The 24,039-nt window shown below is 48.2% G+C and overlaps 1 protein-coding gene across 2 annotated transcripts in view; it reads left to right on the top strand.

Annotated features, from left to right (window-relative positions):
* The first annotated feature begins 636 nt into the window (after positions 1-636).
* LOC129867477 (run domain Beclin-1-interacting and cysteine-rich domain-containing protein-like) overlaps positions 637-24,039 on the top strand; it is a 52,986-nt gene continuing 29,583 nt past the window's right edge. For both annotated transcript variants that reach the window (XM_055940914.1, XM_055940915.1), the window contains exons 1-4: positions 637-936; positions 16,911-17,064; positions 17,398-17,481; positions 23,716-23,875. In XM_055940914.1, the coding sequence (XP_055796889.1) occupies positions 899-936; positions 16,911-17,064; positions 17,398-17,481; positions 23,716-23,875 (436 nt within the window). In that variant the 5' untranslated portion in view covers positions 637-898. The remainder of the gene's footprint in view (positions 937-16,910; positions 17,065-17,397; positions 17,482-23,715; positions 23,876-24,039) is intronic.

Here is a 24,039-nt window from a genome sequence, read left to right on the forward strand (position 1 = left end):
GCACCTGTTCATTGAAATGCATTCCAGGTGACTACCTCATGAAGATGGTTGAGAGAATGCCACAAGTGTGCAAATCTGTCATCAAGGCAAAAGGTGGCTACTTTGAAGAATCTCAAATCTATTATGATTTGTTCAACACTTTTTTGGTTACTACATGATTCCGTGTGTGTTATTTCATAGTTTTGATGTCTTTACTATTATTGTAAAATGTAGAAAATAGTAAAGATAAAGAAAAAACCCTTGAATAAGTTGGTGTGTCCAAACTTTTGACTGATACTGTCTCTATATATATATATACCTGCTGGTGGTGAAGGGTTCTCTCTCTTTCTCGCTCTCTCCCTCTATCACACTCCACTTTTTGAAAAAAGTGGCGTTCAGGGCTGCCATTAATTCATCCCCCACCAGCTACAAATAATAATGTGAAACTTGACATGTAATGTCCCAGACTTGATTCAACAGAGAATAGAGGATACTTGAGTAAGGTAGAAAATATGAAAGCATGTTCATTAGAATAACTCACAGATCAGATTAGTATGAGGCTAGTTTGCATTAAATAGCTCCAGCAAAAATAAATGTCAATATTATCACCTACAAATCAACCTGTGTCAAGGAGTTGGAGTCGGAGCCTGAGAAACATCAACCCCGCCCACTGAAGTCATGCGGTTGTGTGTTTCTGTTTAGGCCTGTCCTACTGTTTAGACTTGCGATTTTGACACTGACAGCGCTTATGTTGGACTACAGTCACACTCCTAGCCAAAGTGAATGCGACGAGCTAATTTTAAGCCACCGACTGTAAGTGGCCGGTGACTTGTGCGTACTGGAAGGGGACTTGGGGGGAAGCTGATACCGTATTCAGTTTCCCCCCCCTGCTTCCAGGGAATTGCCTTGCTTCGAGGAAATGGAGATTACGTCGGAGGAAAAAGCCGAGGAACGCAGGTGAGGGACTGGGTGGGGAGTCGGCTAACCAAGCTAGCTAGCTAACCAAGTTTGCATGTTGATGCTTGTTAGCTTAGTCGACTAGCTCGTTGACTACATTTTGGATGTTTACGAATACAAACATCTGAAATATAATTTTTAAATGTTTTCCTCAGTTCAGTACCATGTCACATCCAATAATACCTCATATTTGCTAGCTAGTTAAACTAGCATTAGCTAGATGACGCTAAACTAACTAGCTAGCTAGCTAGCTAACGTTAGTTAAAAAGCTAAGTTACTTAAGTAACAAACTCTAGAAGGAACGGGCAATGTTTTTGGCATGGCAAATGGGTGCGTATCCAAGAGGTAGTTGTTTATAGAATTCACATTGCCGGGGTTAATCATTCTTGTGTTTGCAAGACAGGCGCCTAGCTAGCTGTCTGAGGTCAGACGTCAGCCGTTGCTATTTGATTGACTGGGTTTAGTCTACAGTGTTATCTATGTATGACGCAGGGATTTGCAGTCAATAAATTATCAGTTTATGTAACTTGGCAGCTAACTAACACCACATGTGTACAGTGTTCTAAGGCCAGGGTGTTAGCAACAAGCCACCACTGTTTAAGTTTTGGGAAGAGGCTCAGTCCTGAGGAAATACTATAGCAACAACATGTTACCCATGTTGTATTAACTGCCAATCAAAACAATCATTTTCGTGCTTTCCACAACAGACAGACCTTATTGTATGTAATGTACCATGCTACACTATATATACAAAAGTATGTGGACACCCCTTCAAATAAGTACATTCGGCTATTTCAGCCACAGCTGTTGCCGACGGCTGTATAAAATCGAGCACACAGCCGTGCAATCTCCATAGACAAACATTGGCAGTAGAATGGCCTTACTGAAGAGCTTAGTGACTTTCAACGTGGCATCGTCATATGACGATGACACCTTTCCAACAAGTCAGTTCGTCAAATTTCTGCCCTGCTAGAGCACTCGCTACTGATTTCAAAACTGCCTCTGGAAGCAATGTCAGCACTAACAGAACGGTTGGGAGCTTCATGAAATAGGTTTTCATGGCAGAGCAGCCACACACAAGCCTGAGATCACCATGCGCAATGCCAAGCGTCGCCTGGAGTGGTGTAAAGCTCACCGCCATTGGACTCTGGAGCAGTGGACATGAATTTCTTTTGACTAAATATGCAGGTTTAAAAATATATACTTCTATGTATTGTTTTTAAGAAAGGCATTAATGTTTATGGTTAGGTACATTTGTGCAACAATTGTGCTTTTTTCCCCGCTAATTTGCTTTTGTTAAATCATCACCTGTTTGGCGAAGTTGAAGTAAGCTGTGATTCAATGATAAATTAACAGGCACCGCATTGATTATATGCAACGCAGAACAAGCTAGTTAACCTAGTAATATCATCAACCATGTGTAGTTACTAGTGATTATGTTAAGAATGATTGTTTTTTTATAAGAAGTTTAATGCAAGCTAACAAATTAACTTTTTTGATGCTGCACTCACGTAACAGGTGGTCAGCCTGCCACGCAGTTTCCTCGTGTATGTAATCGGCCATAATCTGCATTCAAAAAGGCCGATTTACCCATTTGTTATGAAATCTCCTAATTAATAGGCCATGCTGATTAATCAGTCGACTTCTAATTACAACAACACATAGTTCCTAACCTGTTTAATGAACTACACCAATATGTAGTTTGGCACTAGGGCCCCACTGCCTTGCTGTTGACGTTTGCTTTGATCTGTGTGACTGCTTGGGAGATTGGACCACTCTCTATAATCACTGACTCACTCCTCCAGTAGTCATGAAGCACTCACTCACTCACTCACTCACTCACTCACTCACTCACTCACTCACTCACTCACTCCTGTAAAACTATCCATTCTCCCTGCTATGGGTAGAATGTATTTGTCCCATGTTCTGGCCTTTCTCTGGTTTTTAAAATGTGATTTTGATTAGAACAGTCCATGGTTGAACTCGTGATAGTCGTCACTATAGGTACTGCTCATTTTAGCACACTGAAAGAGCCTGTAATGTAATGGTTCTGAATGTAGCGTTGTTTACTCCACACAGCCTATTTCACAGCCTTAAGACTGACCAGCCATTTCTCTCAACCGTGTCTCCTGAATCTAATTTGATTTATTTTGTTATTGAACCTGAATGGGATGTTTCAGGCCTCATTTATGTCATACTTCGCTCCAGATTTGAGTCATGCGAAGACCCAAGACTTTCCTGTGTGTGGGAGAGTGTGTGTGTGTGTGGGACAGAGCGTGTGTGGGACAGAGCGTGTGTGGGACAGAGCGTGTGTGGGACAGAGCGTGTGTGGGACAGAGCGTGTGTGGGACAGAGCGTGTGTGGGACAGAGCGTGTGTGGGACAGAGCGTGTGTGGGACAGAGCGCGTGTGTGGGACAGAGCGCGTGTGTGGGACAGAGCGCGTGTGTGGGACAGAGCGCGTGTGTGGGACAGAGCGCGTGTGTGGGACAGAGCGCGTGTGTGGGACAGAGCGCGTGTGTGGGACAGAGCGCGTGTGTGGGACAGAGCGCGTGTGTGGGACAGAGCGCGTGTGTGGGACAGAGCGCGTGTGTGGGACAGAGCGTGTGTGTGTGGGACAGAGCGTGTGTGTGTGGGACAGAGCGTGTGTGTGTGGGACAGAGCGTGTGTGTGTGGGACAGAGCGTGTGTGTGTGGGACAGAGCGTGTGTGTGTGGGACAGAGCGTGTGTGTGTGGGACAGAGCGTGTGTGTGGGACAGAGCGTGTGTGTGTGGGACAGAGCGTGTGTGTGGGACAGAGCGTGTGTGTGTGGGACAGAGCGTGTGTGTGTGGGACAGAGCGTGTGTGTGTGGGACAGAGCGTGTGTGTGTGGGACAGAGCGTGTGCGTGTGGGACAGAGCGTGTGCGTGTGGGACAGAGCGTGCGTGTGGGACAGAGCGTGCGTGTGGGACAGAGCGTGCGTGTGGGACAGAGCGTGCGTGTGGGACAGAGCGTGCGTGTGGGACAGAGCGTGCGTGTGGGACAGAGCGTGCGTGTGTGTGGGACAGAGCGTGCGTGTGTGTGGGACAGAGCGTGCGTGTGTGTGGGACAGAGCGTGCGTGTGTGTGGGACAGAGCGTGCGTGTGTGTGGGACAGAGCGTGCGTGTGTGTGTGTGGGACAGAGCGTGCGTGTGTGTGTGTGGGACAGAGCGTGCGTGTGTGTGTGTGGGACAGAGCGTGCGTGTGTGTGTGTGGGACAGAGCGTGCGTGTGTGTGTGTGGGACAGAGCGTGCGTGTGTGTGTGTGGGACAGAGCGTGCGTGTGTGTGTGTGGGACAGAGCGTGCGTGTGTGTGTGTGGGACAGAGCGTGCGTGTGTGTGTGTGGGACAGAGCGTGCGTGTGTGTGTGTGGGACAGAGCGTGCGTGTGTGTGTGTGGGACAGAGCGTGCGTGTGTGTGTGTGGGACAGAGCGTGCGTGTGTGTGTGTGGGACAGAGCGTGCGTGTGTGTGTGTGGGACAGAGCGTGCGTGTGTGTGTGTGGGACAGAGCGTGCGTGTGTGTGTGTGGGACAGAGCGTGCGTGTGTGTGTGTGGGACAGAGCGTGCGTGTGTGTGTGTGGGACAGAGCGTGCGTGTGTGTGTGTGGGACAGAGCGTGCGTGTGTGTGTGTGGGACAGAGCGTGCGTGTGTGTGTGTGGGACAGAGCGTGCGTGTGTGTGTGTGGGACAGCGCGTGCGTGTGGGACAGCGCGTGCGTGTGGGACAGCGCGTGCGTGTGGGACAGAGCGTGCGTGTGGGACAGAGCGTGCGTGTGGGACAGAGCGTGCGTGTGGGACAGAGCGTGCGTGTGGGACAGAGCGTGCGTGTGGGACAGAGCGTGCGTGTGGGACAGAGCGTGCGTGTGGGACAGAGCGTGCGTGTGGGACAGAGCGTGTGTGTGGGACAGAGCGTGCGTGTGTGTGGGACAGAGCGTGCGTGTGTGTGGGACAGAGCGTGTGTGTGTGTGTGTGGGACAGAGCGTGCGTGTGTGTGGGACAGAGCGTGCGTGTGTGTGGGACAGAGCGTGCGTGTGTGTGTGTGGGACAGAGCGTGCGTGTGTGTGTGTGGGACAGAGCGTGCGTGTGTGTGTGTGGGACAGAGCGTGCGTGTGTGTGTGTGGGACAGAGCGTGCGTGTGTGTGTGTGGGACAGAGCGTGCGTGTGTGTGTGTGGGACAGAGCGTGCGTGTGTGTGTGTGGGACAGAGCGTGCGTGTGTGTGTGTGGGACAGAGCGTGTGTGTGTGTGTGTGTGGGACAGAGCGTGTGTGTGTGTGTGTGGGACAGCGCGCGTGTGGGACAGCGCGCGTGTGGGACAGAGCGTGTGTGTGTGTGTGTGGGACAGCGCGCGTGTGGGACAGCGCGCGTGTGGGACAGCGCGCGTGTGGGACAGCGCGCGTGTGGGACAGCGCGCGTGTGGGACAGCGCGCGTGTGGGACAGCGCGCGTGTGGGACAGGGAGCGTGTGTGTGTGTGTGTGTGTGGGACAGGGAGCGTGTGTGTGTGTGGGACAGGGAGCGTGTGTGTGTGGGACAGGGAGCGTGTGTGTGTGGGACAGGGAGCGTGTGTGTGTGGGACAGGGAGCGTGTGTGTGTGGGACAGGGAGCGTGTGTGTGTGTGGGACAGGGAGCGTGTGTGTGTGTGGGACAGGGAGCGCGTGTGTGTGTGTGTGGGACAGGGAGCGCGTGTGTGTGTGTGTGGGACAGGGAGCGCGTGTGTGTGTGTGTGGGACAGGGAGCGCGTGTGTGTGTGTGTGTGTGTGTGGGACAGGGCGCGCGTGTGTGTGTGTGTGGGACAGGGCGCGCGTGTGTGTGTGTGTGGGACAGGGAGCGCGTGTGTGTGTGTGTGGGACAGGGAGCGCGTGTGTGTGTGTGTGGGACAGGGAGCGCGTGTGTGTGTGTGTGGGACAGGGAGCGCGTGTGTGTGTGTGTGGGACAGGGAGCGCGTGTGTGTGTGTGTGGGACAGGGAGCGCGTGTGTGTGTGGGACAGGGAGCGCGTGTGTGTGGGACGGAGCGCGTGTGTGTGGGACGGAGCGCACGTGTGTGTGGGGGAGAGAGTGTGTGGGAGAGAGAGAGTGTGTGTGTGGGACAGAGCACACGTGTGTGTGTGGGAGAGAGTGTGTGGGGGAGAGAGTGTGTGGGAGAGAGAGTGTGTGGGAGAGAGAGTGTGTGGGAGAGAGAGAGTGTGTGGGAGAGAGAGAGTGTGTGGGAGAGAGAGAGAGTGTGTGGGAGAGAGAGAGTGTGTGTGGGAGAGAGAGAGTGTGGGAGAGAGAGAGTGTGAGTCTGTGTGTGGGAGAGAGAGAGAGTGTGAGTCTGTGTGTGGGAGAGAGTGTGTGTCTGTGTGTGGGAGAGAGTGTGTGGGAGAGAGGGAGAGAGTGTGAGGGAGAAAGTGTGTGTGGGAGAGAGGGAGTGTGTATGTGTGGGAGAGAGGGAGTGGGAGAGAGAGTGCGAGTGTGGGAGAGAGAGTGCGAGTGTGGGAGAGAGAGTGCGAGTGTGGGAGAGAGAGTGCGAGTGTGGGAGAGAGAGTGCGAGTGTGTGTGTGTGTGGGAGAGACAGATTGAGTGTGTGTGTGTGTGTGTGGGTAGAGGGGGAGAGTGTGTGTGTGTGTGTGTGGGTGGAGAGAGAGTGCGAGTGTGGGAGAGAGAGTGAGAGAGAGTGCGAGTGTGGGAGAGAGAGTGCGAGTGTGGGAGAGAGAGTGCGAGTGTGGGAGAGAGAGTGCGAGTGTGGGAGAGAGAGTGCGAGTGTGTGTGTGTGTGGGAGAGAGAGTGAGAGTGTCTGTGTGTGTGGGAGAGACAGATTGAGTGTGTGTGTGTGTGTGGGTAGAGGGGGAGAGTGTGTGTGTGTGTGTGGGTAGAGGGGGAGAGTGTGTGTGTGTGAGGGTAGAGGGGGAGAGTGTGTGTGAGGGTAGAGGGGGAGAGTGGGTAGAGGGGGAGAGTGTGTGTGTAGAGTGTGAGAGTATGTGTGGGTAGAGCGTGAGAGAGTATGTGTGGGGGAGAGAGTTAGTGTGTGAGTATAGCGTGAGAGAGTGTCTTTGTGTGTGTGTGTGGTGGAGAAAGTAGCCTAGCCAAAATCAGAACATATCTGTGGAGGTTTTTATTTTGTGTCAACTTTCTTTCATTGTCCAGTAGCCAAAGGCACATTCCAAGTCATATTAGCAACCCATGTTAGTTGTTGTCTGTTATATCGCCCCCTTTTTCTACATTTCTCTGTCACATGAAACAGTTTGCATGTGTGGTGCCCTTTTTTAACAAGCGTTTTCCAAACTAATTACTTTATGGAACGAACATTTGCTCGTGGTCTACTTACTGCCTTGTGCATATTGCTGCGCTTATAACATAATTTTATTAAGGTAAACGTTGTGATCTTTTTAATCAGACTCCTTGCTTTTTTAAACGTTTTTCTTTTTGTGTCGACTAGGCCTATTGGTTTTATGAATTTGGGATCTATTGTCCCGGAGTCTGTTAACAACTGTCCAAGAGTCTGTTAACAATAAGCCTAGGTGATTATTATTATTATTTTTTTACTATGGTGGGATTGCAGATTGACAGGCTAGTAATTATGCTGTTTGTTTACTTGTCTTGTTGTCTGAGGAAAAGTTAATATGGACAGTTCTTCTAACATCTTCAAAGTGCTCTTCAGGATTTCGTTGCGTCCTCGAGTTGCATTTATTTTTGTTAATATGAATTACCATACGATACGTATGATTTATGTCATTCTCAACACCTTGGGTGGACGCCCTAATCAGGTTACGCACCCAATGCATATGGGTCTGGTAAATTTCTCAAATATCCGTTTAATTTAAAATGTCCGGTGCCACATTTTCCTAACAGAATCCCTGCTGTGGTCGTAGTGTTTGGGGAACAAACTGTATCAGTTCCAGCTACAGTAGCTGCTGACTTGAGGAAAAAGAAGGAAGTCCTGGAAATGAGCTTGGACATTGTCTGTTGTGTCTCAAGTTTTAATGTCACGAGTAACAGTGAAATGCCTTTTCTTGCAACCTCCAAACCCAACAACGCAGTAATCAATATAGAACCAAAAATAACAAGGTAGAACAAAAACACACAAGAAATAGAAATAAGTAGAACGCGAGAAAGTAAGAATATACATACAGGGTCAGTTCCATATTAACAATGTGTAGGGATACTGGAGTAATGGAGGTACATATGTATAGGGGTAAAGGTGACTATATACAGGGTCAGTTCCATATTAACAATGTGTAGGGATACTGGAGTAATGGAGGTACATATGTATAGGGGTAAAGGTGACTATATACAGGGTCAGTTCCATATTAACAATGTGTAGGGATACTGGAGTAATGGAGGTACATATGTATAGGGGTAAAGGTGACTATATACAGGGTCAGTTCCATATTAACAATGTGTAGGGATACTGGAGTGATGGGGGTAGATATGTATAGGGGTAAAGGTGACTATATACAGGGTCAGTTCCATATTAACAATGTGTAGGGATACTGGAGTGATGGGGGTAGATATGTATAGGGGTAAAGGTGACTATATACAGGGTCAGTTCCATATTAACAATGTGTAGGGATACTGGAGTAATAGAGGTACATATGTATAGGGGTAAGGTGACTATATACAGGGTCAGTTCCATATTAACAATGTGTAGGGATACTGGAGTGATGGGGGTAGATATGTATAGGGGTAAAGGTGACTATATACAGGGTCAGTTCCATGGTCAGTTCCAGTACCATATTAACAATGTACAGGGATACTGGAGTGATGGAGGTAGAGATGTATAGGGGTAAGGTGACTATATACAGGGTCAGTACAATATTAACAATGTACAGGGATACTATAGAGGTAGATATGTATAGAGGTAAGGTGACTATATACAGGGTCAGTACAATATTAACAATGTACAGGGATACTGGAGTGATGGAGGTAGAGATGTATAGGGGTAAGGTGACTATATACAGGGTCAGTTCCAATACCATATTAACAATGTGCAGGGATACTATAGAGGTAGATATGTATAGGGGTAAAGGTGACTATATACCGGGTCAGTACCATATTAACAATGTGCAGGGATACTGTAGTGGTAGAGGTAGATATGTATAGGGGTAAGCTGACTATATACAGGGTCAGTACCATATTAACAATGTGCAGGGATACTATAGAGGTAGATATGTATAGGGGTAAAGGTGACTATATACAGGGTCAGTACCATATTAACAATGTGCAGGGATACTGGAGTGATGGAGGTAGAGATGTATAGGGGTAAGGTGACTATATACAGGGTCAGTACCATATTACCAATGTACAGGGATATTGTGGTGATGGAGGTAGAGATGTATAGGGTTAAGGGGACTATATACAGGGTCAGTTCCAGTACCATATTAACAATGTACAGGAGGGATACTGGAGTAATGGAGGTAAATGTGTATAGGGATAAAGGTGACTAGGCATCAGGATATATGATAAACAGAGTAGCATCATCTAAATGATGATTGTATGTGAATGCGTGTGTGTAGAGTGAGTATAAATGTGTGTGCATGTTATGTGTGTGTTAACGTGAGTGTGCAATTTAAAAATAAATACGAAGGTCAACTCAGTAGCCGTCCTGTTAGCTATTTAGCAGTCTTATGGCTTTGGGATAGCAGCTGTTCAGGAGCGTCTTGGTATCAGACTTGATGCACCGGTGCCGCTTACTGTACGGAAACAGAGATAAGTCTATGGCTTGGGTGGCTGACGGTATTCCTGGCCTTCCTTTCACACCGCCTGATATAGAGGTCCTGGATGGCAGGGAGCTCGGCCCCAGAGGTCTACTGGGCTGTCTACACCGCCTGATATAGAGGCCCTGGAGGTGTACTGGGCTGTCTACACCGCCTGATATAGAGGTCCTGGAGGTGTACTGGGCTGTCTACACCACCTGATATAGAGGTCCTGGAGGTGTACTGGGCTGTCTACACCGCCTGATATAGAGGCCCTGGAGGTGTACTGGGCTGTCTACACCACCTGATATAGAGGTCCTGGAGGTGTACTGGGCTGTCTACACCGCCTGATATAGAGGTCCTGGAGGTGTACTGGGCTGTCTACACCACCTGATATAGAGGCCCTGGAGGTGTACTGGGCTGTCTATACCGCCTGATATAGAGGTCCTGGAGGTGTACTGGGCTGTCTACACCGCCTGATATAGAGGTCCTGGATGGCAGGGAGCTTGGCCCCAGAGGTGTGTACTGGGCTGTCTACACCGCCTGATATAGAGGTCCTGGAGGTGTACTGGGCTGTCTGTACTAGAGATAAAATGGAATGAAAATTTTCAATCACAATTATAGTGACCAAAATTATCACGGTTGTCAGTACTGTCACGGTTATCGGCACTGTCACGGTTATCGGCACCGTCACGGTTATCGGCACCGTCACGGTTATCGGCACCGTCACGGTTATCGGCACCGTCACGGTTATCGGCACCGTCACGGTTATCGGCACCGTCACGGTTATCGGCACCGTCACGGTTATCGGCACCGTCACGGTTATCGGCACCGTCACGGTTATCGGCACCGTCACGGTTATCGGCACCGTCACGGTTATCGGTACCGTCACGGTTATCAGTACTATCGCAGTATTGTTCACATGTGCTGGAAATGTTCAAAAAGTATTTATACACTGAAATCATTTCACAAAGTTTTATATGGAAAAACAACAAATAAAAGTAGCAGCACTATGCACTTTTTGCGTGCATAAACATTAAAATAATAACATTCAAGATGTGGCCATGAGAGGTAAAAGTTTCCCAAGTGCAGGTTTTAATGAACACAACCTTAAGTAAGAAAATCAAATGTGCATGTGAAAGCAACATAAGTAAAGCAATGTGCATGTAAGAACAATACAACCATAACAAACACATCCAATGTGCATGTAAGAACAATCCAACTATAACAAACACATCCAATGTGCCTGTAAGAACAATACAACCATAACAAACACATCCAATGTGCCTGTAAGAACAATACAACCACATGTAAACACATCCAATGTGCATGTAAGAACAATACAACCATATGTAAACATCCAATGTGCATGTAAGAACAATCCAGCCATATGTAAACATCCAATGTGCAGGTGTTGACATTAAAATAACACGAAATAGGATTGTATGTCCGGTTCTCTCCTTCATAAAGAAACAAGGTGCTGCTTGACATAAATTCAGGAGTCTATAGTTTTTCTCTTGTTGGAACACTTTTACAACCAAGTCGACAACTGACGGATTTTAAATGAACAAAATATGTTGTTTGGGAGACTAAACTACATAAGGTGTTATCGTGTGCAATGGGTGAACAGAGTCTGCAGAGACACAATGCATACAGCGTGTAGTGTTTTTACAAGAGTAGGTAACACTGAAAGCTTCTGTTTACATTATTGACAACCTATTAGCTAGTTAGATTAACCATTACATTTTCACCCTTCCCGAAGTCCCCACATCATGCTCTGCTGTTTATGACTTCAAGCCTATCAACTCCTGAGATTAGGCTGGTGTAACCGATGTGAAATGGCTAGCAAGTTAGCGGGGTGCGCGTTAATAGCGTTTCAAACGTCACTCGCTCTGAGACTTGGAGTAGTTGTTACCCTTGCTCTGCATGGGTAACGCTGCTTCGAGGGTGGCTGTTGTCGATGTGTTCCTCGTTCGAGGCCAGGTAGGAGCGAGGAGAGGGACGGGAGCTATACTGTTACACTGGCAATACTAAAGTGCCTATAAGAACATCCAATAGTCAAAGGTATATGAAATACAAATGGTATAGAGAGAAATAGTCCTATAATTCCTATAATAACTACAATCTAAAACTTCTTACCTGGGAATATTGAAGACTCATGTTAAAAGGAACCACCAGCTTTCATATGTTCTGAGCAAGGAATTTAAACGTTAGCTTTCTTACATGGCACATATTGCACTTTTACTTTCTTCTCCAACACTTTGTTTTTGCATTATTGAAACCAAATTGAACATGTTTCATTTATATTTATTTCAGGCTAAATTGATTTGATGTATTATATTAAGTTAAAATAAGTGTTCATTCAGTATTGTTGTAATGGGCATTATTACAAAAACAAAAACAAAAACAAAAAAATCGGCCGATTAATCGGCATCGGCTTTTTTGGGTCCGCCAATAATCGGTATCGATATATATATATATATATATATTTTTTTTTTTTGCTTGTTCTGCAGACAGAGTGACCATTTTCGATTTAATTTCCCCTCAGCACTCTAGTAAAACCCCCAAAATACGACCACACTTCAGATTTGGTTGTCTTACAAGGCTGAAAAATCTCCTGAGCGCTGTCACTGCCTTCCGCCATGTTTTCACACAAAACAAAACCCACGTTGCATGCTGCGCCGGTGTCATACTGTCGCTAACTTTGGTTGATGCTTGGACAGTATTTACCGTGAGTTTTTTAAACCGTGGTAATCAAACACGGTTTGAATGATAATTAAAATTTGAAATGGTAATACCAACCGTCAGGAATTTTACCGTGGTTTATCGTGAAACTGGTAACCGTTTCATCCCTAGTCTGCTCTACCCACCTAGCGCCATGCTGTTGCCATACCAAGCAGTGATGCAGCCAATTAAGTTTCTCAATAGTACAGCTTTAGAACTTTGAGGATTTTAGGACACATGCCAAACCGTTTCAACTTCCTGAGGGGTAAGAGGCACTGTCGCTCCTTCTTCACGACTGTGTGTGAGTGGACCATTTTTAAGTCCTTAGCGATTTGGACACTGAGGAACTTGAACCTCTCGACCCACTCGATGTGGATGGGGGCCTGCTCACCCCCCCCATTCCATTCCTGTAGTCCACGATCAGCTCCTTGGTCTTACTGATATTGAGGGAGAGGTTGTTGTCCCGGCACCACACTGCCAGGTCACTGACCTCCTCCCTATAGGCTGTCTCATCGTCGCTGGTGGTTAGGCCTACCACTGTCGTGTCATCAGGAAACTTGATGGGTTTGGAGTCATGTATGGCCAAGCAGTCGTGGGTGAACAGGGAGTACAGGAGGGGAGTAAGCACACACCCCTGTGGGGCCCACATGTTGAAGATCAGAGTGGCGGACGTGATGTGGCCGGTCAGGAAGTCCAGGATCCAGTTGCATAGGGTGGTGTTCAGTCCCAGAGTCCTAAGCTTAATGTCGAGCTTGGAGGGGGCAATGGTATTTAACGCTGAGCTGTAGACAATTAGCAGCATTCTCACATACACTATGTCAATCAATTTTTCAATCAATCAATTTTATTTTATATAGCCCTTCGTACATCAGCTAATATCTCGAAGTGCTGTACAGAAACCCAGCCTAAAACCCCAAACAGCTAGTAATGCAGGTGTAGAAGCACGGTGGCTAGGAAAAACTCCCTAGAAAGGCCAAAACCTAGGAAGAAACCTAGAGAGGAACCAGGCTATGAGGGGTGGCCAGTCCTCTTCTGGCTGTGCCGGGTGGAGATTATAACAGAACTATGCCAAGATGTTCAAAAATGTTCATAAGTGACAAGCATGGTCAAATAATAATCATGAATAATTTTCAGTTGGCTTTTCATAGCTGATCATTAAGAGTTGAAAAACAACAGGTCTGGGACAGGTGGCGGTTCCATAACCGCAGGCAGAACAGCTGAAACTGGAATAGCAGCAAGGCCAGGCGGACTGTGTACAGAAGTATGTGGACAGCCCATCAAATCGAAACACACGGCCATGTAATCTCCATAGTCAAACCTTGGCAGTAGAATGGCCTTATTGAAGAGCTCACTGACTTTCAACATGGCACTGTCATAGGATGCCACCTTTCCAAAAAGTCAGTTCGTCAAATCTCTGCCCTGCTAGAGCTGCCCCGGTCATATGTAAGGGCAGTTATTGTGAAGTGTTAACGTCCAAAAGCAACAGCGGCTCAGCCATGAAGTGGTAGGCTACACAAGCTCACAGAACAGGACCGCTTAAGTGAGTAGCGCGTAAAAATCGCATGTCCTCGGTTGCAATAGTAACTAACGAGTTCCAAACTGCCTCTGGAAGCAAAGTCAGCACAATAACTGTTAGTCGGGAGCTTCATGAAATGGGTTTCCATGGCCGAGCTTCCGCACACAAGCCTAAGATCACCATGCGCATTGCCAAGCGGTGGCTGGAGTGGTGTAACCGTTGCCACTATTTGACACTGGAGCAGTGGAAACGCGTTCTCTGGAGTGATGAATCACGCTTCACCATCTGGCAGTCTGACGGACAAATCTGGGTTTGTCAATTGTAATGTTGGGGGCAGAGGAATAATGGTCTGGGGCAATTTTTCATGGTTTTCATGGCCCCTTAGTTCCAGTGAAGGGAAATCTTAACGCTACAGCATACAAAGAATCAAAACTTTTCTGTACTTTCATCTTTATGGCAACAGTTTGGGGAAGGCCCTTTCCTGTTTCAGCATGACAATGCCCCCATGCACAAAGCGAGGTCCATACAGAAATAGTTTGTCGAGATCAGTGTGGAAGAACTTGACTGGCCTGCACAGAGTCCTGACCTCCACGCCATCGAACACCTTTGGGATGAACTGGAATGCCAACTGCAAGCCAGGTCTAATCACCCAACATCAATGCCCGACCACACGAATGCTCTTGTGGCTGAATGGAAGCTAGTCCCTGCAGCAATGTTCCAACATCTAGTGGAAAGCCTTCCCAGAATAGTGGAGGCTGTTATGGCAGCAAAGGGGGGACCAACTCCATATTAATACCCATGATTTAAGGAATGAGATGTTTGACTAGCAGGTGTCCACATATTTTTGGTCATGTAGGTATTCCTCTTATCTAGGTGGGTGAGGCCAGTGTAGACTGTGAATATGCCTGCCAGCTGACATGCCCATGCTCTGAGAAAACGCCCTGTAATAACGCCTGGCCCCCCGTCCTTGCGAGTTTTTTTCCCTGATTTTAAAAACATTACTCACGTCGGCCTCGGAGATCGAGAGCACCCAGTCCTTTGGGTTGGAAGTGGCAAATCCCTCCCCCTCTTGATTTCCCTGACTCTACTGTCCTGTCTGCTCTGTGAATGGAGAATCCATCAACTTGGATAGCCATGGGGGTTATCTTGTCCGAAAGACATGAGAATATTGCAGTTACGAGAGTCCCGTTGGTAGCAAATCCTCAATCGGAGGTCCTCCATTTTATTATCAAGTGACTCCCCCTCTTTTGAAGTTGAAGCTGGGTACAATGGCAAATAGAATGGAGGGAAGAGATGGCCGGTTTTCTCTAAGCATTAATCTCCCCTCTTCTGCCTCTGTAATGGCAGCATTTTCCTCTTGTTTGAATTATATAAAGAGACCAGGGCAATGAGTTGAAGCTGCAGTCAGGGTATGCAACTGCCGATCTGATGTTCAAAAGCTCTTGTCAGTTATATGAAATGATGGTGAATTACATTTCATGAAAATAAACTAAGGATAAATGGCACAATCACAAGAATCACAAAATAGAAAATAGGGAAGTTGGGTAGGAGCTTGCAAAACGGCTGCGGCGCCAAAGGGATTTTGGGGTCAGCCTGATTTTTATCTCGCTATCAATTTCACTTTTGTTTCTCCTGCTCTCTCCATGCAAGCGGAAACACACACAGCTCTATTCACTCACTCAGAATAACAATATACACTGAGTACACCAAACATTAGGGACACCTTCCTAATATTGAGTTGCTTCCCTTTTTGTCCTCAGAACAGCCTCAATTCGTCGGGGCATAGACTCTCTACAAAGTGTCGAAAGCGTTCCACAAGGATGCTGGCCCATGTTGACTCCAATGCTTCCCACAGTTGTCATGTTGGCTGGATGTCCTTTTGGTGGTGGACAATTCTTGATACAAACGTGAAAGTGTTGAGTGTGAAAAACACAGCAGCGTTGCAGTTCTTGACACAAACCGGTGCGCCTGGCACCTACTACCAAACCCCGTTCAAAGGCACTTAAATATTGTCTTGCCCATTCATCCTCTGAAATGGCACACATACACAATCCATGTCTTTATCATCTCAAGGCTTAAAAATCCTTCTTTAACCTGTCTCCTCCCCTTCATCTACACTGATTTTGAAGTGGATTTAACAAATTATATCATTAAGGGATCATTACTTTCACCTGGATTCACCTGGTCAATCTGTCAGGGAAAGAGCAGGTGTTTTTAATGTTTTGTTTACTCAGTGTATTTACTCTTTGGAGTCAAAACTGTTTTAAATAGTTTACTATTAGCCGTGGAGATTTGTCGCCCACATCACCTTGGCTATGTAGGCTAGGGCTAGTGTCTTAGATGCTCTACACGGTCACTATGTTGTACCGACATTTGACTACTACTTAATTTCTGTATTTAAAGTTTAATACATTTGCAAACATGTCTAAAAATCTGTTTTCGCTTTGTCTTTATGGGGTATTGTGTGTAGATTGGTGAGGACTTTTATGTATTTAATCCATTTTAGAGTAAGGCTGCGACGTAACAAAATGTGGGAAAAGTCCAGGGGTCTGAATACTTTCCGAAGGCACAGTATGTCTATGGTCTGAGTATACTATAGCTACTTAGCCTAGTACAATGCATCTCATTGGGCGCAGTAAATGTAGTGCACTGCCAGTATTTTGTAGTCACCATGGTTTGTTTGGGGTCATTGCACAGGCAAATCAAATGGTATTTGTCACAGGCACCAAATACAACAGGTGTTGTAGACCTTACAGTGAAATGCTTACTGACAAGCCCTTAATAACCAACAATGCAGTTGTAAGAAAAGTGAGTTAAGAAAATAAGTAATAAATTAACATTAACTGAGGCTATATACATGGGATACAGTAGTTTGTTTGTTATGGCAGTATTTGACTGTATGGTCGTGGTTTTCGTCTCTGTCAGTCACTTGATGCAAACGTTTATCTCTCTCCTTAACTGTCTGCTCTTGAGTGTTTTGGATGGAGCACGAGTTCATTCAAACCTGACTTCTCTCTCTGTTTTCCCTCCTTTCTCTCTCCCTCCCTCCAGGAGGGAACACTGGAAGCTGCTGTCTAGTCTGAAGACCACGGTGGAGGGCCTGGTGTCCAGCAGCAACCCCAACGTGTGGTCTCGCTACGGGGGTCTGCAGCGGCTGCACAAGGACATGAGCCACATCCTCAGCCACGGCCTCAAGCACGAGCAGGTCAGGCCTCGGGAATGACTACTCTTCTACTCTTGTCATTTTGTGTTTTTTTGGGGGGAGAAAAGCTTGGCTTACACAAGGCGCTATTATTTGGGCTGTTTTCCAGCCTCTTTATCATATTATCGCCCTGGAGCATCTGCTCAATGGAAGTTCTGCTTTTCTTCCTTGTATCTTCTTTGAGGCAGGGTGCAAAAGAGCTGCTGAGAATGAACACATCATAATTGTACTGCTTTTTCTTCGATTCTGTTTAGCAAATAAAAATAATGTATCCTGTAAGATAAGCCTCATACCAATGCCATTGTACTGTAGTAAAAGGATGGTTTTGCTTTGCAGGTGTACTACAAGCAGAAAGACTATTGGCCCTTTGTGTGGCGTGTCCGCTACGTCAGCCCTCACCTGGCCTCTCATGTAGAACAGGTACGTCAGCCCTCACCTGGCCTCTCATGTAGAACAGGTATGTCAGCCCTCATCTGGCCTCTCATGTAGAACAGGTATGTCAGCCCTCACCTGGCCTCTCATGTAGAACAGGTACGTCAGCCCTCACCTGGCCTCTAATGTAGAACAAGTACGTCCTCTACGTCAGCCCTCACCTGGCCTCTCATGTAGAACAGGTACGTCCTCTACGTCAGCCCTCACCTGGCCTCTCATGTAGAACAGGTATGTCAGCCCTCACCTGGCCTCTCATGTAGAACGGGTACGTCAGCCCTCACCTGGCCTCTCATGTAGAACAGGTACGTCCTCTACGTCAGCCCTCACCTGGCCTCTCATGTAGAACAGGTATGTCAGCCCTCACCTGGCCTCTCATGTAGAACGGGTACGTCAGCCCTCAACTGGCCTCTCATGTAGAACGGGTACGTCCTCTACGTCAGCCCTCACCTGGCCTCTCATGTAGAACAGGTACGTCAGCCCCCACCTGGCCTAATGTAGAACAGGTACGTCCTCTACGTCAGCCCTCACCTGGCCTCTCATGTAGAACAGGTACGTCAGCCCTCACCTGGCCTCTCATGTAGAACAGGTACGTCCTCTACGTCAGCCCTCACCTGGCCTCTCATGTAGAACAGGTACGTCCTCTACGTCAGCTCTCACCTGGCCTCTCATGTAGAACAGGTATGTCAGCCCTCACCTGGCCTCTCATGTAGAACGGGTACGTCAGCCCTCACCTGGCCTCTCATGTAGAACGGGTACGTCAGCCCTCACCTGGCCTCTCATGTAGAACGGGTACGTCAGCCCTCACCTGGCCTCTCATGTAGAACGGGTACGTCCTCTACGTCAGCCTTCACCTGGCCTCATGTAGAACATCTGTCAGCCCTCACCTGGCTTCTCATGTAGAACAGCTGTCAGCCCTCACCTGGCCTCATGTAGAACGGGTATGTCAGCCCTCACCTGGCCTCATGTAGAACGGGTATGTCAGCCCTCACCTGGCCTCTCATGTAGAACAGGTACGTCAGCCCTCACCTGGCCTCATGTAGAACAGGTACGTCAGCCCTCACCTGGCCTCATGTAGAACAGGTACGTCAGCCCTCACCTGGCCTCTCATGTAGAACGGGTACGTCCTCTACGTCAGCCCTCACCTGGCCTCATGTAGAACGGGTACGTCCTCTACGTCAACCCTCACCTGGCCTCTCATGTAGAACAGGTACGTCAGCCCTCACCTGGCCTCATGTAGAACAGGTACGTCAGCCCTCACCTGGCCTCATGTAGAACAGGTACGTCAGCCCTCACCTGGCCTCATGTAGAACAGGTACGTCAGCCCTCACCTGGCCTCATGTAGAACAGGTACGTCAGCCCTCACCTGGCCTCATGTAGAACAGGTACGTCAGCCCTCACCTGGCCTCATGTAGAACAGGTACGTCAGCCCTCACCTGGCCTCATGTAGAACAGGTACGTCAGCCCTCAGCTGGCCTCTCATGTAGAACAGGTACGTCAGCCCTCACCTGGCCTCTCATGTAGAACAGGTACGTCAGCCCTCACCTGGCCTCTCATGTAGAACAGGTACGTCAGTCCTCACCTGGCCTCTCATGTAGAACAGGTACGTCAGTCCTCACCTGGCCTCTCATGTAGAACAGGTATGTCAGCCCTCACCTGGCTTCTCATGTAGAACAGGTACGTCAGTCCTCACCTGGCCTCATGTAGAACAGGTATGTCAGCCCTCACCTGGCCTCTCATGTAGAACAGGTATGTCAGCCCTCACCTGGCTTCTCATGTAGAACAGCTGTCAGCCCTCACCTGGCCTCTCATGTAGAACAGGTACGTCAGCCCTCACCTGGCCTCTCATGTAGAACAGGTACGTCAGTCCTCACCTGGCCTCTCATGTAGAACAGGTATGTCAGCCCTCACCTGGCTTCTCATGTAGAACAGCTGTCAGCCCTCACCTGGCCTCTCATGTAGAACAGGTACGTCAGCCCTCACCTGGCCTCATGTAGAACAGGTACGTCAGCCCTCACCTGGCCTCATGTAGAACAGGTACGTCAGCCCTCACCTGGCCTCATGTAGAACAGGTACGTCAGCCCTCACCTGGCCTAATGTAGAACAGGTACGTCCTCTACGTCAGCCCTCACCTGGCCTCTCATGTAGAACAGGTACGTCAGCCCTCACCTGGCCTCTCATGTAGAACAGGTACGTCCTCTACGTCAGCCCCCACCTGGCCTCTCTTGTAGAACAGGTATGTCAGCCCTCACCTGGCCTCTCTTGTAGAACAGGTATGTCAGCCCTCACCTGGCCTCTCTTGTAGAACAGGTATGTCAGCCCTCACCTGGCCTCTCATGTAGAACAGGTATGTCAGCCCTCACCTGGCCTCTCATGTAGAACAGGTATGTCAGCCCTCACCTGGCCTCTCATGTAGAACGGGTACGACCTCTACGTCAGCCCTCACCTGGCCTCTCATGTAGAACGGGTACGTCAGCCCTCACCTGGCCTCTCATGTAGAACGGGTACGTCCTCTACGTCAGCCTTCACCTGGCCTCATGTAGAACAGTTATGTCAGCCCTCACCTGGCTTCTCATGTAGAACATCTGTCAGCCCTCACCTGGCTTCTCATGTAGAACAGCTGTCAGCCCTCACCTGGCCTCATGTAGAACGGGTATGTCAGCCCTCACCTGGCCTCTCATGTAGAACAGGTACGTCAGCCCTCACCTGGCCTCTCATGTAGAACAGGTACGTCAGCCCTCACCTGGCCTCTCATGTAGAACAGGTACGTCAGCCTTTACCTGGCCTCATGTAGAACGGGTACGTCCTCTACGTCAGCCCTCACCTGGCCTCATGTAGAACGGGTACGTCCTCTACGTCAGCCCTCACCTGGCCTCTCATGTAGAACAGGTACGTCAGCCCTCACCTGGCCTCATGTAGAACAGGTACGTCAGCCCTCACCTGGCCTCATGTAGAACAGGTACGTCAGCCCTCACCTGGCCTCATGTAGAACAGGTACGTCAGCCCTCACCTGGCCTCATGTAGAACAGGTACGTCAGCCCTCACCTGGCCTCATGTAGAACAGGTACGTCAGCCCTCACCTGGCCTCATGTAGAACAGGTACGTCAGCCCTCACCTGGCCTCATGTAGAACAGGTACGTCAGCCCTCACCTGGCCTCATGTAGAACAGGTACGTCAGCCCTCACCTGGCCTCATGTAGAACAGGTACGTCAGCCCTCACCTGGCCTCTCATGTAGAACAGGTACGTCAGTCCTCACCTGGCCTCTCATGTAGAACAGGTACGTCAGCCCTCACCTGGCCTCTCATGTAGAACAGGTACGTCAGTCCTCACCTGGCCTCTCATGTAGAACAGGTACGTCAGTCCTCACCTGGCCTCTCATGTAGAACAGGTACGTCAGTCCTCACCTGGCCTCTCATGTAGAACAGGTATGTCAGCCCTCACCTGGCTTCTCATGTAGAACAGGTACGTCAGTCCTCACCTGGCCTCTCATGTAGAACAGGTATGTCAGCCCTCACCTGGCCTCTCATGTAGAACAGGTATGTCAGCCCTCACCTGGCTTCTCATGTAGAACAGCTGTCAGCCCTCACCTGGCCTCTCATGTAGAACAGGTACGTCAGTCCTCACCTGGCCTCTCATGTAGAACAGGTACGTCAGCCCTCACCTGGCCTCATGTAGAACAGGTACGTCAGCCCTCACCTGGCCTCATGTAGAACAGGTACGTCAGCCCTCACCTGGCCTCATGTAGAACAGGTACGTCAGCCCTCACCTGGCCTCATGTAGAACAGGTACGTCAGCCCTCACCTGGCCTCTCATGTAGAACAGGTACGTCAGCCCTCACCTGGCCTCTCATGTAGAACAGGTACGTCAGCCCTCACCTGGCCTCTCATGTAGAACAGGTACGTCAGCCCTCACCTGGCCTCGTAGATAGAACGGATACGTTATCTCCTTCCAATGACGATTCACCCCGTGTATATTATGGTGGATCCAGTACAGTTTGTTGTGACCACAGACATCAGCTGGATCCCAACTGGCACACTACTTAGTGCACTACCTTATGAGGCCTGGTCAAAAGAAGTGCCCTGTATAGGGAATAGGGTGCCACTATGAGGCCTGGTCAAAAGAAGTGCCCTAAGTAGTGGTGCTAATTTGATGCTAAATCTGAACTGGTAGGTCCACGGTTGACAATGAGTTTACGAAGAAGCGCTGACAATGACTATACACTTTCACACTAACTTTCTTACTAGGGTCATACTTCATCAACAACCTTGTCAACCTCTGCTGCTCTCTTAATGATCTCAGCTAGCCCTTTTTACATTACTACAGACGGCACAAACAGCTCTCAGACCAGGCTACTGTTACATACCAAACAGCTGTCAGACTAGGCTACTGTTACATACCAAACAGCTGTCAGACCAGGCTACTGTTACATACCAAACAGCTCTCAGACCAGGCTACTGTTACATACCAAACAGCTCTCAGACCAGGCTACTGTTACATACCAAACAGCTCTCAGACCAGGCTACTGTTACATACCAAACAGTTCTCAGACCAGGCTACTGTTACATACCAAACAGTTCTCAGACCAGGCTACTGTTACATACCAAACAGCTCTCAGACCAGGCTACTGTTACATACCAAACAGTTCTCAGACCAGGCTACTGTTACATACCAAACAGTTCTCAGACCAGGCTACTGTTACATACCAAACAGTTCTCAGACCAGGCTACTGTTACATACCAAACAGCTCTCAGACCAGGCTACTGTTACATACCAAACAGTTCTCAGACCAGGCTACTGTTACATACCAAACAGTTCTCAGATCAGGCTACTGTTACATACCAAACAGTTCTCAGACCAGGCTACTGTTACATACCAAACAGCTCTCAGACCAGGCTACTGTTACATACCAAACAGTTCTCAGACCAGGCTACTGTTACATACCAAACAGCTCTCAGACCAGGCTACTGTTACATACCAAACAGCTCTCAGACCAGGCTACTGTTACATACCAAACAGCTCTCAGACCAGGCTACTGTTACATACCAAACAGCTGGAGAGACCGTGATCAACCACAGAGAGAGGGGTCACCTGTTTATATAATGGTTATGTGAGCAGAGCTTTGATGTGAGTTTCTCTCTCCACATTTCAAATGTACAACAGTGTTGTAATGATGTGCAAATAGTTAAAGTACAAAAGGGAATATAAATAAATATAGGTTGTATTTACAATGGTGTTTGTTCTTCACTGGTTGCCCTTGTGGCAACAGGTCACAAATCTTGCTGCTGTGATGGCACACTGTGGTATTTCACCCAGTAGATATGGGAATTTATCAAAATAGGATTTGTTTTTAAATTCTTTGTGAATCTGACGGAAATATGTATCTTTTAATATGGTCAGACATTTGGCAGGAGGTTAGGAAGTGCAGCTCAGTTTCCACCTCATTTTGTGGGCAGTGGGCACATAGCCTGTCTTCTCTTGAGAGCCAGGTCTGCTTACGGCGGCCTTTCTCAATAGCAAGGCTATTCTCACTGAGTCTGTACGTAGTCAAAGCTTTCCTTAAGTTTGGGTCAGTCAGTGGTCAGGTATTCTGCCACTGTGTGTACTCTCTGTTTAGGGCCAAATAGCATTTTAGTTTGCTCTGTTTTTTTGTTAATTTCTTGACACCTTGGAAATAATTATCTTTTGTTTTCTTATGATTTGGTTGGGTCTAATTGTGTTGCTCTCCTGGGGCGCTGTGGGGTGTTTTTTTGTGTTTGTGAACAGAGCCCCAGGACCAGCTTGCTTAGGGGACTCTTCTCCAGGTTCATCTCTCTGTAGGTGATGGCTTTGTTATGGAAGGATTGGGAATCGCTTCCTTTTAGATGGTTGTCAAATTTAACAGGTATTTTCTGGATTTTGATAATTAGCGGATATCGACCTAATTCTGCTCTGCGTTCTCAATTTTGGTGTTTCTCCCATTTAGTGAATTCTTGGTTGGTGAGCCGGGCCCCAGACCTCACAACCATAAAGGGCAACGGGTTCTATAACTTATTCAAGTGTTTTCTCTCTGTCTCTATTGATTTTTCCCCTTCATTCTCTCATCTATTCTCCCTCTTTTGTTTTTCCTCCTCCTTACTCTCCTATTCCATCACTTCCCCTCACTCTCTCCTATATACTCCTGTTTTCTCCCTCTTCCGCTCTCCTTCCCTCTACCATCACCTCCCTCCCCTCTCTGGGCCCTGTAGTTTAGTAAGCTGGAGCCTGTGCTGAGCAGTGGGCTGCAGAGTGTTGGGGAGGGTTACAAGGCCGAGCGCTGGCTGCTGCACAGCCTACAGGTCCACCTGCTGTCAGCCCAGCTCCGACCCCTGCTCAAACACCAGGGACACACGAGCAAGTACTACAACGGTAAGAGTGGGAGAAAAAAACAGATTTGACATTTGAACCCAACAAAAATCTGGGGAGTGGGGGTGGGTGGGGGAGTGAGCCAAACCAATACTATTTGCAAATTTTTACCCTGCCCCTATCTTATCTTGACTTTCTCCCTTTTCTCTCCTCTCTCTCTCTCCCCC

This window comes from Salvelinus fontinalis, chromosome 12 (genome assembly GCF_029448725.1).
Source record: "Salvelinus fontinalis isolate EN_2023a chromosome 12, ASM2944872v1, whole genome shotgun sequence".
NCBI lineage: Eukaryota > Metazoa > Chordata > Actinopteri > Salmoniformes > Salmonidae > Salvelinus > Salvelinus fontinalis.